This window comes from Bombina bombina, chromosome 1, assembly GCF_027579735.1.
Source record: "Bombina bombina isolate aBomBom1 chromosome 1, aBomBom1.pri, whole genome shotgun sequence".
NCBI lineage: Eukaryota > Metazoa > Chordata > Amphibia > Anura > Bombinatoridae > Bombina > Bombina bombina.
Window position 1 is genome coordinate 720,727,226 of NC_069499.1, and position 18,107 is coordinate 720,745,332.

General features: G+C 40.8%; 1 protein-coding gene across 1 annotated transcript in view; it reads left to right on the forward strand.

Moving 5' to 3' along the window:
• Positions 1-18,107, forward strand: part of ZC3H12B (zinc finger CCCH-type containing 12B) — a 227,076-nt gene that overhangs the window by 191,793 nt on the left and 17,176 nt on the right. The window contains exons 3-4 of the mRNA XM_053699224.1: positions 2,412-2,551; positions 2,745-2,979. Coding sequence (XP_053555199.1) covers positions 2,412-2,551; positions 2,745-2,979 — 375 coding nt within the window. The remainder of the gene's footprint in view (positions 1-2,411; positions 2,552-2,744; positions 2,980-18,107) is intronic.

An 18,107-nucleotide genomic window follows, 5' to 3' on the forward strand; every position in this document is an offset into this window, starting at 1 on the left:
AGACCACTCTTGGGTCTCATTATGGTACCTCAGGTTTTATATATAATATAGGATATTACACGTATCCAGTGGAAGAACGATTATGGTTGAAACAAATATATATAACTTGTTTTGGAACTAGGTTAGCAAACATATTTAGGAAGCTGATATAGAGGGGAGAGGGAAGTTACTATGCTAGCGGAAACTGACAAATACATTTCTACTATATGATAAAATTATCTGCTGTATCACTGGGGGTCTCTGAGAAATAGAGCAACCTGATACTAGACTTGAGGTGTGTGTAACTAAAAAATATTACTGCATAGATATGTCAATACTACATGGCACTAGGGCAACCGACTGTTGTAAATCAGCTATTATGTGTTCTCATCCTTTTCTGAAGTCTCACAGTATGGTTAGTTTGAAAGCTAAGTGATTCATGCTGGACAGATTTCCCCCAATTATAACAGCTTATAAATTTACTATGACCCCCTGCGTCGGCCGCAAGCACTGGAGCAACAGTTCAGCATTATAATAGCAGGGGGGAGGGATCTATTCCTAAAGCTGAAATAAAAGATTAAGTTAAAAAGATTGTTGTATGGACTAATTGTGTTAACAGGTAGTTGTGAGCTCAGTCCCTTGGATAATAAACTTGCCAGTATATACTTATCTATTGATATCGATTTTTAAACTAATTGTGCTCCTAGAAAATTGTGTTATGTTATGTCAAGTTGTAAATATGGGGAACATATAATATTGTGTCAAAGGAGACCATATAATATTACCAAATAAGCAGGTATCTGCTCAGCTATATACGTTGGAGAACATGTAACATTGACTTATAGATATCTGCACCTTCGCAGGCTATATTATAATCAAGTTCACTTGTTAATTATAGATCTTGAGCCAATAGGCTAATAAAATTTTGTTACACCTCAATCAGGATTAGTAGTGTAGAAAACAAATAATGACAATGTAAAAGCAGATGATAACCCGGCTCTGTACAATAAAGTAAACATATGAGCGTTGAATAACAATGTCCCCCATACATCAGGCATAAGTGCCTTCATTAGGGTAATAACAGAAAATTGTGACGGTTTATATCAAGGTGAAGATTGTTTCCTAAATTGACATACTGCTAATAGTCATGTGGAGTTGAAAGCTGGAGTTTTCAATACAACCTAATAAAGCTATCCAACGCCCTGTCTCCAGGCTTTTAGGGGCCACTCGGCGGATATGTGGAGGTCGACGGCATAGCTCTTCAGTGTAAACAACCCCGTACAACCCCCCATATGTTGTGAGGCATGCAGGATAAGCTTCTCATGTAGAGGTAGAATGGCGCTCCTTCCGATTAACACGTGAGGAAAGTTCCTCTCTGTACCCAAAGTCATGTTAGGCCAGAGCTGTTAAGTGTCCTTATGGTTTTTATAAACGCATCTGCATTGGGCTGTTTCACTGCACACGACAAAGTGACAAGCGCCACAGATCGCAGCCTTCTCATCTCCAGCTCTGTATTCATCTTTGCCGCTCCTGGTAATGTCGCAAGCTAGCGCGCTAGATTTTAACTCCTTGTAGTTTTCAGATTTGCTTTCTCCAATGGTAGTGTCAGAGCAGTAACCATTTGGTATCGCTCCAGACTGCAGCGATACTCTTGATGAGGCGCAAAAAATGTTCATTTAGTAGGCAGATTAGATCCCGCTCAAGTATGGGATTTTCAGACTCCATCCTGTGAGGGAGTAACTTTATCTTCCCTCCGTAGTATCTCCTTTACTGACTAGTTGAGGATTAGTCAGAATGACAGTGATATAATACTGCTATACCCCGTTTACCGGGGGGGGGGGTGTTGAGACCTCTCCTAGAAAAGGCCGCTGCAGGCCTCAACCCTCCGGATCGGCAAGATGGTGCGGTTCCACAATGAGTTTGGTATCATTCAGCTGTGCTCAGTCTCCTGAAGAACAAACCTATGATTTTAGAGAAAGTTTTATAGAAACGCTGCTGATAAATAGCAAATTTTAACAGCAGCCTGCACACAGCTTCTAATATTGCATCCATTCAAAGTGCTTCCCAGAGACACACCCCACATATATGCCTTTTGTCCTTGGCTTACCAGACTAGTTAAATTAGCTCCCAGGAGTGCATTGCTTTTTCCCCAAAAAAGAATGTCTATATCTTATCTTATAATAGAAGTAAATTTAATAGTTGTTTAAAATTGCATGTGCTGTCTGAATCATGAAAGAAACACATTGGGTTTTATGTTTATTTAATAAGGCCACCGTTTCAATTAACTAGGTGTATAGCTCAGTTTCTTTTAATTCCTAAAGTGATGTTTGTATAATACATTGAAATGCACATTATATCTGTATTTAAAAGAAGACATTTATTGTTTGTTTATATATTCATGATAATCTTGAAGATCTACTGTCTTTTTTCAGCCATGGTAATAAAGAGGTCTTCTCCTGCCGTGGGATACAATTAGCTGTTGAGTGGTTCTTGGAAAAAGGCCATAAGGACATCACTGTGTTTGTGCCGGCCTGGAGGAAGGAACAGTCCCGCCCAGATGCTCCGATCACAGGTAATATATTCTGTACTATAGTTTTTACTTACAATGTGACAATTACTAGAGGTTAATATATTTCTCCTTACGTGGCTTTATATTTCAGCTGTTGAAATTAAACTTTCTATGCATACTAATTTGTTCCAAAGTTACTTACAAATTTTGTTTCACTAAGTCTATGTAATAAAATAGATTTCATTAAAACCTACAGATCAGGAGGTCTTACGGAAGCTGGAAAAGGAAAAGATTCTTGTCTTCACACCATCTCGAAGGGTGCAGGGTAGGAGAGTAGTTTGTTACGATGACCGTTTCATAGTCAAGCTAGCTTTTGATTCTGATGGCATCATTGTGTCAAATGACAACTACAGAGATCTGCAGAATGAGAAGCCAGAGTGGAAGAAATTCATAGAGGAACGACTCCTCATGTACTCGTTTGTCAATGATAAGTAAGTTTCTCCAGTTGATAAAATTATTATTACACAAATGTTCCTCATATAGTGATATAGTGCTATGCTAAGACGTGAATTTGGAAGTCCTGCTGACTATTCTCTTTACTTTGTATGGCATAGTGAGTTAATATAATGCAGCTATTGCAGATTACTAGCAACTTCAAAAATACAGAAGTTATTCATTTAATGCAATGCATTGTTCACAGACCACTGAAAATAATGTTGAAAGGTATTTTTTTTAAATGCTGCATGCAGCTTAATGCAATATTTTATTATAAACTTACCTTATTTTGCATGCACCATATTTTTTAAATTGTCTGTATTGCTCCTGTCCTTTTTTTAGTCAGAAAAGATCTCTATTGTTTGTTGCTCCAGTAAGAGAATGCCTAACATGGTTGTGCACAAGTGCAGTAAGCTTCGCTGTAAACTGAAAGCAATGTTAAAATTCTAGGCATCAATTCAATGTCTCTTTATCAATAATCTCACTTTCAAACATTACATATCGACATAGTTATTAGAGTTTGGTGGTCCGGACAGGACTTGCCACATACATAAACATGTGAATTCCTTTACCCTTATTACTTTAGTAGTAACTTGTAGAGATTAAATGATAACATTTAAAAAAAAATTATATTGCCATATTACTTTTACCACAATAGTCAGAAATATTGAGCTAAAATAAATTGGGATATTTTATTTTGAATCTTTTCCTTTTATTAGTCTGTACACTCTTATTACAGATCCAGAATAATCACATCCCCCTTCTGAGGCCTTCAATTCTGTTTCTGCCTGTTTGGATTATGGTTGCATGGGCTGTAGATCTCTATTGTCGTGGACAAAGAGAATTGTGATAACTCTCTGCTTCTGTAGATTAGGGCAGGGTTCTTCAAAGTTTTGTCCCCAAGACCCAGTGCTATGATACCACATATCTTCGCGACTCAATTTTTATGCTTGGTTTTAAAATGTAATATACAACAAGATAGCTGCAATTTTCTGGCAAAGTGACTAAAATGTGTACGTACTTTATTCCTAAATGTAGTCAAACATGAAAGTTTTGTAAAAGGTAATAACACACACTCTCATACAACACACACACTACACACTATCGATATAACACCCACACTACATACACTCTCCTACAACACACATACAAGTTAAGACCCAGTAAACATGGTGTTGCGACCCAGTAATGGGTCCCGACCTGTGGTTTGAAGAACCCTGGATTAGGGTACTTTATAATCTATTTCAGGACTCTCAAAAGCAGATTTAGGCTTTCGACATTTAGGCATTCCAACATCCCCCTAGGTTACATTAGTGTATCTTCCTTACAATTGTCTGTCAATGTGCAAATCATATTGCCACCAAGTCCAAAAAAATCACAATAATCCCTTCCTGTTTGATTTTTATTAATCAGTCACAGTACATATCTTTTACCCCTTTCACAGTACATTCTTATAGTAACCATATTTCTTTCCTAAGATATGGTGAGACCACGGCTTCATCAATTACTGTTGGCAATACCACTCCTGGTAAGCAGGAGGAGGCAAAGAGCACCACAGTCAAAACTGTTAAGTATCACTTCCTTTTCCACAAACCCCAGTCATTCTGTTTGCCTTCGGTGCAAGGAGGAGGTGAAGTTTTGGTGTCTGAAGAAGATTGGATTTATTTCACTTCAATCAAGATTTTATTATTTTGAAAGCCAGAGTAGGTTTACTCTGACCTTTCCTCTCAAGATTCGGTCTAGCCGTACTCCATGTTAGTCTCTTCAGTAGGGCAGTGGTGGCTTTAAAGCCGTTAGGAACTTGTAAGGTGGGCCTTGCTGCATTTTCCTAAGATATTTGCTGCCCTAGTATAAAAAGCCAGAGTAGGTTTGCTCTGATCTTTCTTTTTTTCCCACAAGCCTCTGTTAGGAGTTGGCGTCCTTCCATGCTGTGTGAGCTGTCCTCCTGCCGGACGTCCAGACTACAGGTAAGTGCCCTTTGTTTTCTAGGTATGGGAGACTGTGCACTTCATGAGTTTTGAAAGACCTGCAACATTTTCTGGGACATACATATCTTTTATAGAGATATTTTAAGGCAAGAGAAGGCACTGCTGTGTGAATGGAGATTGTTTTTTGTTTTTTTACTTTATTCTGGTTATGAAATGTTTCCCCTGTATTTTAGTGTGGGCTGTTTATCCCTTTATTTGTTACTCTCATGGCTCATAGATTTATTTATATTTCCCTGAACTTTCCCTGCAGCTGGCAGGGTTCTGCTGCAATTGTTGTGTTGTGCTCTGTAACAAGTGCTAATGGAGGTTTTTTTTATTTTTATATTTATTTAATAGGGAGAATTTTTGTACTTTGTGTGAGGGTCAGAAGGCACTTTGTGAGAATAATGAGGCGCTTGGCATGTTTTTATATTTTGGACCTCTCAATAGTTTTTTCTCCCTGTTAAGAAACGCGTGCTCGTAATGGCAGCGCAATTTCTTGTCGGCAGTCACGTGACCCGCTTTACGCTTCAGTTCTTCTAGTGGAGCAGTGTCTGTTAGACTCCGACATTTTTTCTGGGGCTTGCATAGAATTGATTTAAGGACCGCTTCAGGTATCTACCTCTTGGTGTTTTCCGTTCGTTAAGTTGTTAGCTTTCAGTTATATCTATACAGAAGGGTATTTTGCGGCTAACTTTGTCATTTTTGCTGTGCTAAAATGTCAGGCAGGTTTTCAGCCCTCAGTCAGGCTGAGGTGTAACGGCCATTCTTGTTGCTTTAATCTGTATAAAGCTAGACTTGCCATGGACTGCCAGTTGACTACAAGTGGTATATATTCATTCCTGCCCTGTTTTCTTTTTGAGAAAGAACTCTGTTGGTTATTGCATGCTGGCTTACCTTTAGAAGGCGCAAGCAGTGTATGAGAGTCGCTGGTATGTTTCCTTATTTGATGGGGCAAACAATATATATAATAGTTTCAAATGCTTTCACTGCTCTCTTGAGGGTAGATTGTCTCTTGAGGGTAGAGTATTGTCTCTGAGCCCATTGTCTCCCAGGATGATGCTGTTTAGGCAGTGCCACAGCTTTCTCCTGTAATGTTCCTAGCCTCTATTGCGTCACATGCAGTGCTCTTTGGTTCCTCTCAATCTCCTGGAGGAATTATTTGCCCGCAGAATTTACTGCCCAGGTAGCGTCTGCGATATCTGTGGCATTATCTGATTTCCCTATACTAAAGGGAAAAAATCGCAAGAAGAAAATTAGAGATTCAGATAGTAAGGTTTCTGTACCACCTGCTGCTACGCTGGTTGCCCTTCCTCAAAGGTCTGATGAGGAGAATACGTCGGTAACCTCTGAGGGTGAAATCTCAGATTCGGACAGTATAATTTCTTCATCTGATGCTGAAGTAGTATCCTTCAGATTTAAGCTTGTACACCTTTGTGTATGGTATAAATGAGGTTTTGGCTAATTTGGAGCGACTCCGATACGTTTGATGTTGTCAACCCTAAGAATATAGAACCCTAAGAATCTAGTAAATTTTATAAATACTTGGATTCCTCTGTGAAAGTTTTTCCTGTTCCAGACCTTGCTAGGAGATTTTTTACAGGAAATGGGAGAAGTCAGGGATATCCCTTTTTCCCATCTCCTGTCTTTGGAAAGATGTTTCCTGTCGCTGTCTCCATTAAAGATCATGTTGCACAGTGCTTAAAGTAGTAGGGATTTCTACTCTGGCTAAGTAGACGATTCCTAGAGAGGATAGCTGTTCCTTTTCGGGATCAATGGACTAAGCTGAAGGCTTACATGGAAGTTTGTTTTGCCACTGTGTCAAGTGTGGCATCTTATTGGAGTGGTGCCTTGGTTGATCCAATTTGGTAGGGACTTATTTGAAGGAGATCCAGAACAGAATTAAGGCTCTTAAGATAGCCAATTCTTTTATTTCTGATGTTAATATGCAGTTTTTTAGCTGGGAGCCAAGATATCTGGCTTCGTTGTGCTAGCCCGCGGGACGTTGTGGCTATATTCATGGTCAGTGGTTCTTTTTTTGAGGCCAAGGTTCTGTTGCTCCCTTATTATTATTATTATTATTATTATTATTATTATTATCGGGTATTTGTAGAGCTCCAACAGATTCCGCAGCGCTAATAAGGGTAAGACCTTGTTTGGTCCTGATCTGTCAGGAATAATTCTAATACTACGGGTGGAAAAGGGTCTTTTCTATCACAAGGAAAGATAAATAGACCTAAAGGAGTTTGCCCCCAATCCGGAATCAGTCCAGGTGGGAGGCGGAATCTCTCTGTCTTCACACATGAATGCGAGATGTCCCAGATTGGCTACGGACATAGTAGCTCAGGTTTTCAACATAGAATTCATACCTTCCTCCTAGAGGCAGGTTCCTTCTCTCAAATTTATCTGCAGACCAGATAACAGTGAGACATTTTTGAAGTGTGTTTGGGACCTCTCTTCCCTGTATGTGATAGTTTCAGTTCCTGTAAGGGAACAGGGTCTAGAATTTTATTTATTCCTGTTTGTGGTTCCCGAAAAAGAGGGAATGTTTCGTCCTATGTTAGATCTACAGTGTCTCAACTAGTTTTCTCAGGTTACTGTCCATCACAATGGAAACCAGTGGTTCCATTCTTCCTTAGGTCCAAAGGGTCGGTTCATGGTGACCATAGACTTGGAGGATGTGTAGTTTCAAGTTCCTGAGTTTTGCCTTTCTGTCAAACACTCTCAGTTTGTGTCTCTTCCCTTTGGCCTTGCCACGGCTCCCAGTGGGGGCTATCTTGGCAGTGATTAGGTTTCGGGGTATTGCTGTGGTACCATTCCTGGATGACACAATTGTTCAGGCGCCATCTTTTCAACATGCTTAATCTCATACAGAGATCTTGTTGTCAGTTCTTCATTCCCATGGATGAGAAGTGAATCTGAAAATGGGTTCCCTTGTTCCAGCTACAGGGGTAGTTTCTTAGGGACCATATTAGTTTCCAATATTTTTGTCATAGGTCAGAAGAATCAAGGATTATTTTCTCTTGAATCTCTCTGCATTCTACTGTTTGGCTTCAGTGGCTCAATGTATGGAGGTAATGGTCTGATGGTTACTTCATTGGACATCATCCCTTGCTCGATTCCATCTGGGAGTTTGTTGTTTTGCATTCTTGGATAGTGTAACAGGGATCATGTGGTTCTGTCTTAGAGGATAGATTTTGATCTGTTGACATGAGATTCTTTCCTGTGGGGGTTTGTAGGAGCATCTGTCTTGGGACACAAGCTTCAGGAGACCTTCCTGAGTAATGATGACCATGGCCGCCAGCCTATTGGGTTGGTGACTATGGATTTGGGAGGAGTCTGCTATTCCATAACCATCTTAGAGTTTGTTTACATCTACCACCTGGAGTTCCTTAGCCATGGTTGGCATGGATTGTTTGGTGGGGGGACGCTCACTTTTGTTGTCTATCCGCTATTTGCATTCTAGGAGTGGATACCGGAAGCAAACTTCTTGAGAGTCAGATCATTCCGGGGAGTGGATGATTCTCCCAAAGGAGTTCTCCAGGTTAACCCTCAAATGGGGGGTGGAGTTGTAGATGGCAGTATGCAAAACGTTCTCGTTGCGTCTAAGGGTCTAGAGATCAGCAGGTTGCTCTGTTGAAATCCCTTGCGGTTCTTGGGTTTTCAGTCTGACATCCCTGTTCTTTAATTGTGCTCTCTTTCCACGAGTCTTTGCTCCTTTCAGATAGGAGTGGGCATTGATATTTTTTATAGCTAATGCATAGTCTCGCAGGATCTGGATTCTGACCTAGTGGGGATGTATTTCTTCCACCTTGGCAGTTTTTCCTGAGGAGGGACCTTCTGGCTCAGGGTCCATTCTTTCGTTTCTCTGAGGCTTTCTGCTTGGAGATTGAAAGTTTAGTTCTGTCTAAGCTCGGCTTCTCTGAGCCGGTCATTGAGACTATGATTTAGGATCACTAACCTTTTAATAGAAAGATTTTTTTTAAGATATGGCGTTAATATCTTTATTGGTGTGAATCCAAGGGTTGCTTTTGGAGTAGGGTCAGGATTCCTAGGATTTTGTCTTTTCTCCAGGAAGGTCTGGAGAAGGGTTTTTTAGCCAGTACCCTGAAGGGTCAGATTTCTGCATTTTCTTTTTGCTACATTAGCGTCTAGCGAACGTGCCAGGCGTGCAATATTTTTGTCAGGCTTTTTTTTATCAGGATCAGGCCTGTGTTTAAGTCTGTTGCTCTTCATTGGAGCCTTAAAGGGACACTGAACCCATTTTTTTTCTTTTGTAATTCAGATAGAGCATGCAATTTTAAGCAACTTTCTAATTTACTATTATTATGAAATTTTCTTCATTCTCTTGGTATCTTTATTTGAAATGCAAGAATGTAAGTTTAGATGCCGGCCCATTTTTGATGAACATACTGTGTTGTTCTTGCTGATTGGTGGATAAATTCACCCACCAATAAACAAGTGCTTTCCATGGTCCTGAACCAAAAAAATAGCTTAGATGCCTCCTTTTTCAAATAAAGAAAGCAAGAGAACGAAGAAAAATTGATAATAGGAGTAAATTAGAAAGTTGCTAAAATTAGCATGCTCTATCTGAATCATGAAAGAAAAAAATTGGGTTCAGTGTCCCTTTAACTTTGTTCTTAAAAGTTTTACAGCTGGCTCTGTTTGAGCCATTGCATTCCATAGCTATTAATTTATTATCTTGAAAGGTTTTGTTTCTTATTGCTATCTTTTCTGCACGGAGAGTTTCTGAATTCTCAGCCTTGCAGTGTGATTCGCCTTATCTTCTCCTTCTGTCAATAAGGCGGTTCGTCGTACTAAGTTAGTTTTTCCTTCTTATAGTGGTTTTGGACATACAGTATATGTTTATCAAGAAATTGTGATTCCTCTCTAGGTCCTCATCCTTCCTTTCTAAAGAACGTTGTTGCTCAACTTGGGTGTTGTGCGCGCTTAAAGTTTTTTTTTAAAGGCGACTAAGGATTTTCGCCAGTCTTCTACCCTGTTTGTTTGTTTCTCTGGGAAACGGAAAGGTCAGAAAGCTACTGGTACTTCCTTTTCTCTCTGGTTGAGAGAATTACTGCTTTTTCTACAGGGGCTGTTTCCTCTTTTTGGGTTTTCAAGAATGAAGCCTCTGTGGGACAGATTTACAAGGCTGCAACTTGTTTCTCTTTGCATACTTTTTCAAATTTGTTACTTTTGCCTCGGACGAGGCGTCTTTTGGGAGTTAGTTTATTCAAGCGGTGGTGCCTTCTGTTTAGGTCTGCCTGTCTTGTCCCTCTTTATTCATCTGAGTCCTCTAGCTTGGGTATTGGTTCTCAACAGTAATTGATGAAGCCGTGGACTCACCATATCTTAGGAAAGAAAAGAAAATGTATGCTTACCTGATTTATTTCTGGATATGGTGAGTCCACGGCCCCGCCCTTTATTTCAAGACAGTTGTTATTTTTTACTAAACCTCAGGCACCTATACACCTTGTGTTACTCCTTTTTTTCTCCATTTACCTTCGGTCGAATGACTGGGGTTTGTGGGAAAGGAAGTGATACTTAACAGTTTTGACTGTGGTGCTCTTTGCCTCCTCCTGCTGGCCAGGAGTGGTATTCCAAACAGTAATTGATGAAGCCTTGCACTCACCATATCCGGAAAGAAATACATTTATCAGGTAAGCATACATTTTCTTATTTAATGAATCCCCATATTTCATGGATCCTGTCATCTCACACCCCATCCCTACTATGCAAATTGATTTTACAGACAAATTCTCATTTAAAGGGTCTTTTTGATATTCTGCTAGAAAAGTGCACTCTCCTAATTTTTTCAAATGTAGAAAAAACTAAGCAAAACAAAACTCAAGCCTGAGAAAGCTACACCTCCACCCTACTTAACTGCAAATACATATAAATCACTAACACTGATAGTTAATGGAGAGACTGAAGTATCCTGAACACCTCTGAGATGTTTCTACTTTGTCCAAAAATGTACAAAAGTAATTACCCACCTGAACAGAATTTATGACACTAGAAACATTGAAAAAAAAAACACATAATTTATGTAAGAACTTACCTGATAAATTAATTTCTTTCATGGTGGCGAGAGTCCATGAGCTTGTTACTGATGGGATATACATTCCTACCAGGAGGGGGCAAAGTTTCCCAAACCTCAAATGCCTATAAATACACCACCCACCTCACTCATGCCTCAGTTTAGCGTAAAAAGTTAGTGAGGTGTATAAGGAGTAAAAAGCATAAAAAGAAGTGGATAAATAATGTGCTTTATACAAAAAAATCATAACCCCAAAAAAATGGGTGGGTCTCATGGACTCTCGCCACCATGAAAGAAATTAATTTATCAGGTAAGTTTTTACATAATTGATGTTTTCTTTCATATAGGTGGGTAGAGTCCACAAGCTTGTTATTAATGGGATATATATATACCCAAAAGGTGGAAGTCCACGAGTAACAATAAAGGGAGGGATGAAATAAAAACAGCTATTTCAAAAAACTTGAATTATAGGCACTAGAATCAAACTAAGACAGCTGCTTGAAGAAACTTTCTACCAAAAGCTGCTTCCGAAGAAGCAAAAACATAAAAATGTTAAAATTTAGTAAAGGTATGCAAAGAAGACCAAGTGGCTGCTTTGCAGATTTGATCAACTGAAGCTTCATTCTTGAAAGCCAAAGATGTGGCAACTTATCTTTTAGAATAAGCTGTAATTCTCTGAGGCGCTGAGACTTGCCCGCCTCCAAATAAGCTTTGTGAATTAGGAGTTTCAACCAAGATGCCAAAGAAATGGCAGAGGCTTTCTGACCTTTTCTAGAACCAGAAAAAAAAACCAAATAGACTAGAAGTCTTTCTGAAATCCTTAGTAGCATCAACATAATTTGAAAGCTCTTACCACATCCAAAAAATGCAAAGATCTTTCAAGACTATTCTTATGATTAGGACAAAAGGAAGGAACAATCATTTCCCTATTAATATTGTTAGAATTCACAACAGCAAAAATGTAAACAAAGTCCGCAAAACAGCTTTATCTTGATGGAAAATCAGATATGGAGACTCACAAGAGAGAGTAGACAATTCAGAAACTCTTCTAGCAGAAGAGATAGCCAAGAGAAATAACACTTTCCTTCCTAAGATATGGAGAGTCCACGGCTTCATTCCTTACTGTTGGGAAATACAACACCTGGCCTCCAGGAGGAGGCAAAGGCAACCCAGCCAAAGGCTTAAATATCCCTCCCACCTCCTCCTTACCCCAGTCATTTTTTGCCTTTCGTCACGTTAGGTGGTGGCAGAGAAGTGTCAGAAGATTCGGAGAGTCCTGAAAAAGGGTATCTGGAGTTTTAAGTAGACATGTCAACCTCTCAGTGAGAGTATTGAGGAAAGTTAGAGTCTGGAGATGCAGGTAAAGTTTTTCTGCGAAACCATCCAGACTATTGCTAACAGCTCCTAAGCAATCAGTGTTGACGAGTTTCACTGCCTGCTTTCTCTCACTCAAGTCCATGTCAGGAGCGCTGCTATAAGACTGTCACACATGAGAGGCTGTGTTCTGTTCCACAGCATGGATCCTGGAGGTAATATTGTTTCAATTTGTACACATAAAATGCTATAACAGGGTCACAGTGTGGCTCCTTTATACCTTGATAGGATCCAGGGTTAATATCATTTGAAGGGGGTTTATTGAACAGTTGGGGTTAATCAATCAGTGTATTAATTATTTACATGCTGCTTTGTGTGATTTTTTTTTTCCTGGGTTGATAAACTGTGTTTTTGGCTGGAACAAACAGGTTTCACTTTGCTTTTGAAATTGTTGCACAGCTCCTATTACTTGCTGTAGTTGTAATAACAGGGGAAGTACTGTCTTGCACTCCATGTGACTGGGTGTGGTCTATATTAATTTCCTCCATTGCGGCTGAGACTTGAACCTGAGGAGACCGTTTCCTCTGTTAACTGTCTGTGTCTAGGAGGTGGTGAGTGCCCCAGCCATTGGGAGTATAAAGGTGCAGTTTTCTATAATAAAAAATGTTTTTATTTGTGTCATTCTGTGGGTATAACCTGAGCTATGGAGGACTGTGACATGTTAGAATGTACTCCTTCTGTACTAAATCATACCTGTTTATATTGTGAGGAAGCCGTGGTTTTCCTGCCCACTCAATTATGTTCCACATGCTTTAACACTGTTATAAAGTCTAAGAAGGGAGACAAGCCTGCTAAGGCTCTTAGTCCCTCTAAGTCGTCTACCTCTCAGGACTCGGCGTCCTGTGAGATTACTACCCTTGCTACATTATCCACTCCACATGCAGTTCCCCGAAGCACATCTAATCCTCCATGCGGAGGGGGCCTTCTTCCTGCGGACTTTGCAGCGCAGTTACAAACGGCGGTGTCTGCAGCCCTCAGTGCTTTACCTCACTCTAACAAACGCAAGAGAAAGGTTAAACATAGCGCGGTCCTAGCCCGCTGGGCGCTCTGGTTAAAGTCTTGGTCTGCGGAAATGACTTCTAAGTCCAGACTCCTTTCTCTTGCCTTCAAGGGAAACATTTTATTTGGTCCAGGCCTGGACTCCATTATTTATACGGTTACCTTCCTACCGCAAGATAAAAAGAACAAGTCTAAGGGACGACAATCTTCTCATTTTTGTTCCTTTCGTTCTGACAAATCCGAACAACAACAATCCTCCTCCAAGCCAGAGCAACCCAAGAGTACTTGGAAGCCGGCTTAGTCCTGGAATAAATCCATGCAGAATAAAAAGCCAACCGAAAACAAATCGGCATGAAGGGGCGGCCCCCATTATGGGATCGGATTGTGTAGGGGGCAGACTGTCTCTTTTTTCAGAGGCCTGGTTCAAGGACGTACAGGATCCGTGGGTCCTGGAGGTGGTATCTCAGGGATACAAGATAGGCTTCAAACCTCATCCGCCAAGGGGCAGATTCCTTCTCTCAAACCTGTCTACCAGACCAGAAAAGAGGGATGCCTTTCTAGGGTGCGTTCAGGATCTATCTTCCTTAGGAGTTGTTATCCCAGTGCCTATCGCAGAAAGATGTTTTCGTGGTCCCAAAGTGTCCCTTCCTTCAAGATGGAGGCTTTAAGGTCCATCCTTCCTTTAATTCAGGAAGGCCAGTTTATGACCACTAAAGATCTGAAGGACGCTTACCTTCATGTTCCAATCCACAGGGAATACTTTCAGTTCCTGAAGTTTGCATTCCTGGACCAGCACTTCAAGTTCATTGCCCTTCCGTTTGGCCTAGCTACTGCTCCAAGAATCTTTACGAAGGTTCTGGGGGCTCTTCTAGCCGTTGCCAGAACTCAGGGTATTGCAGTAGCTCCATACTTGGACGATATTCTGGTGCAAGCACCATCCTTTTGTCTTGCGGAGGAATTCTTGGAGTCCCTTCTCGGTCTTTTTCGATCACATGGATGGAAGATAAACTTCGAAAAGAGTTCTCTTATCCCAAGTACCAGGGTGGAATTTCTAGGTACTATAATAGACTCCATATCCATGAGGATATTTCTAACAGACCAGAGATGTTGCAAGCTAACTTCGGCATGTCTTGCCCTCCGGACCTCCTTGAGTCCCTCTGTGGCTCAGTGTATGGAGGTGATTGGTCTCATGGTGTCCTGCATGGACATCATTCCTTTTGCCAGGTTCCGTCTCAGACCTTTACAACTGTGCATGCTGAGGCAGTGGAACGGCGTTCATTCAGATCTGTCTTAATAGATTGTATTAGACAGCCGGTTGAGAGAATCACTCTCTTGGTGGCTCTGTTCAGATCATCTGTCTTGAGGGACATGCTTCTTAAGACCATCCTGGGAGATTGTGACTACGGACGCAAGCCTATCCGGATAGGGAGCTGTTTGGGGTTCAGGAAGGCACAGGGGTTGTGGACTCAGGAGGAGTCCTCCCTCCCAATCAATATTTTAGAACTACGGGCAATCTTCAAGGCCTTGAAGGCTTGGCCACTTCTGGGTTTGTCCCAGTTTATCAGATTCCAATAAGACAATATAACCTTGTGGCTTACATCAAACATCAGAGGGGGGGGAGACGAGAAGTTCCTTGGCAATGAAGGAAGTATCTCAGATACTGGAGTGGGCAGAGACCCACAGCCGTCAGCGATCCACATTCAGGGTGTGGACAACTGGGAGGCGGATTTTCTCAGCAGGCAATCCTTTATGTTTTCTTCCTAAGGCTGTGTCAGATCGCAACATCAATCAGAAGATTGTGGTTCCTTCCTTGTGTCCTAATCCTCCTTCATCGAAGGAACATTTACTTCACAATTTGGATGTGGTTTGCGCCTTGAAGTTCTACCTTCAGGCTACTAAGGAGTTTAGACAATTTTCCTCTTTGTTTGTTGTCTATTCGGGGAAGCGTAAGGGGCAGAAGGCTACTTCGACTTCCATATATTATTGGTTAAGGAGTGTCATCCGCTTAACTTACGAGACAGCGGGACGTCGTCCTCCTGAGAGGATAACGGCTCATTCCACTAGAGCAGTGGCTTCCTCTTGGGCCTTTAATAACAAGGCCTCTATGGTTCAGATTTGTAAGGCGGCTACCTGGTCCTCCTTACATACTTTTTCAAAATTTTACAAGTTTGATGTTTTTGCTTTGGCTGAAGCAGCTTTTGGGAGAAAAGTTTTGCAGGCTGTGGTGCCCTCAGAATAGGGTCCACCTCTTCCTTTTTGTTCCCTCCCGTTATTCATTCAGTGTCCTATGAAGCTTGGGTATAGTTTTCCCAATACTAAGGATTGAAGCCGTGGATTCTCCCTATTTTAGGAGGGAAAACATAATTTATGCTTACCAGTCCATGGCCCTTGCCCGTTTTTTCTTGTCTATGGGCGGTCCCCTATTATTTATTTTATTCTTCTGGCACCATTTCTACCCGAATGTTTCTCCTTCTTTTTTACTTGTTCCCTCGGCAGAATGACTGGGGTAATGAGGAAGTTGAAGGGATATTTAAGCCTTTGGCTGAGGTGTCTATGCCTCCTCCTGGTGGCCAGGTGTTGTATTTCCCAACAGTAAGAAATCCAGACGTGGACTCTCCCTATCCGGAAAGGAATTTATCTGGTAAGCAGAAATGATTTTCCAAGAAAGTAGTTGAATGTCCAAAGAATGCATAGGCTTAAAAGGAGGAGCCTACAAAGTCTTTAATACCAAATTAATACTCCAGGGAGGAGAAATAGATTTAATAACAGGTTTAATACGAGTCAAAGCCTGGACTAAACAATGAATATCAGGAATATTAGCAATCTTCCTGTAAAATAAAACAGAAAGAGCAGAGATTTGTCCTTTTTAAAGTATTGGCAGACAAACCTTTATCCAAACCAACCTGAAGAATCCTAGGCATTCTAAAAGAATGCCAGGAATAATAATTAGTTGGACACCATGAAATATAGGTTTTCTAAACTTTGGGATACATTTTCCTTGCAACAGGCTTACGAGCCTGTATCGTAGTGTTAATCACTGAGTCAGAGAAACATCTATGACTAAGGACTACGCGTTCAATTTCCATGCCTTCAAATTTAGAGATTTAAGCCGGATGGAAGAACGGACATTGAGACAGAAGGTCTGGTCTTAGAGGAAGTGCCCAAGGTTGGCAACTGGACATTCGGACAAGGTCCGCATACCAGAACCTGTAAGGCCATGCAGGTGCTATCAGAAACACATAAGATTGTTTCATTATGATCTTTGAGATCACTCTTGGAAGAAGAACCAGAGGTGGAAAAATCTAAGCAGGTTGGTAAAACCAAGGAACTGCTAGAGCATCCATCATTTCTGCCTGAGGATCCCTGGACATGGAGAGGTATCTGGGAAGTTTCATGTTTAGAAGAGAGGCCATCAGATCTATGTCTGGAAGACCCCACATTTGCACAATTTGATAGAACACATCTGGATGGAGAAACCACTCCCCTAGATGTATGGATTGACGGCTGAAATAATCTGCTTCCCAATTGTCTACACCTGGTATATGAATCACAGTGATTAGACAAGAGTTGGATACCGCCCAAGAAAGTATTAGAGATACTTCATTGCTAAGGGACTGTGAGTCCCCCCTTCATGATTGACATATGCCACTGTTGTGATATTGTCTGTCTGAAAGCGAATGTATGGTTCTCTCTTTAATAGAGGTCAAGCCTGAAGAGCTCTGAAAATAGGACAGAGTACTAAGATACTGATTAGTAACCTTGCCTCTTGAGGATTCCAAACTCCTTGTGCTGTCAGAGACCCTCAGACAGCTCCCCAACCTGTGAGACTTGCATCTGTTGTGATCACAGTCTAGGTAGGACAACCAAAGGAGGCCCCTTGAACAATAAGGTGATAGTTTAACCACCAAGTCAGAGAGAGTTAAGTGTTGGGATTTAAAAATATCAGTTGTGATATCTGAGTATAATCCATGCACCATTGTTGCAACATGCAAAGCTGAAGAGGTTTCATATGAAAACGAGCAAAGGGGATTGCTTTCATTGCTGCAATCATGAGACCTAAAACTTCCATGCACATAGCCACTGAAGGTAATGATAGAGACTGAAGGTTTAGACAAGCTAAAACCAATCTCAATCGTCTCTTTTATGTGAGGGATGGAGTCATGGACACTGAATCTATCTGGAAACCTAAAATGGTGACCCTTGTCTGAGGAATCAAACTCTTAGGTAAATTGATCCTCCAACCATGTCTTTGAAGAAACAACAATAGTTGTTTCGTGTGAGATTCTTGTAAATGAAAAGATTGATCTAGTACCAAGATATCTTCCAAATAAGGAAACACCGCAATACCCTGCTCTCTGATTACAGATAGAAGGGCACGGAGAACTTTTGAGAATATTCTTGGTGCTGTTGCTAGGCCAAATGGAAGAGGCTTGTTTTGAAAAGAGAATCTCAGAAATTGATAGTGGTCTGGATGAATCGGAATGTGAAGGTAAGCGTATTGTAACTCTATTGTGGACATGAAGTGACCTTGCTGAACAAAAGGCAGAATAGTCCTTATAGTCACCATCTTGAAAGTTGGGACTCTTATAAAACGATTTAAAGTTTTTTCAGATACAAAATTGGTCTGAAAGAATTTTTCCATCTTTGGAACAATTAATAGATTTGAATAAAAACCCAATCCCTATCTACCCAAACCCAATCTGCTGAGGAACTGGGACATTTACCCCTGAAATTTCTAGATCTG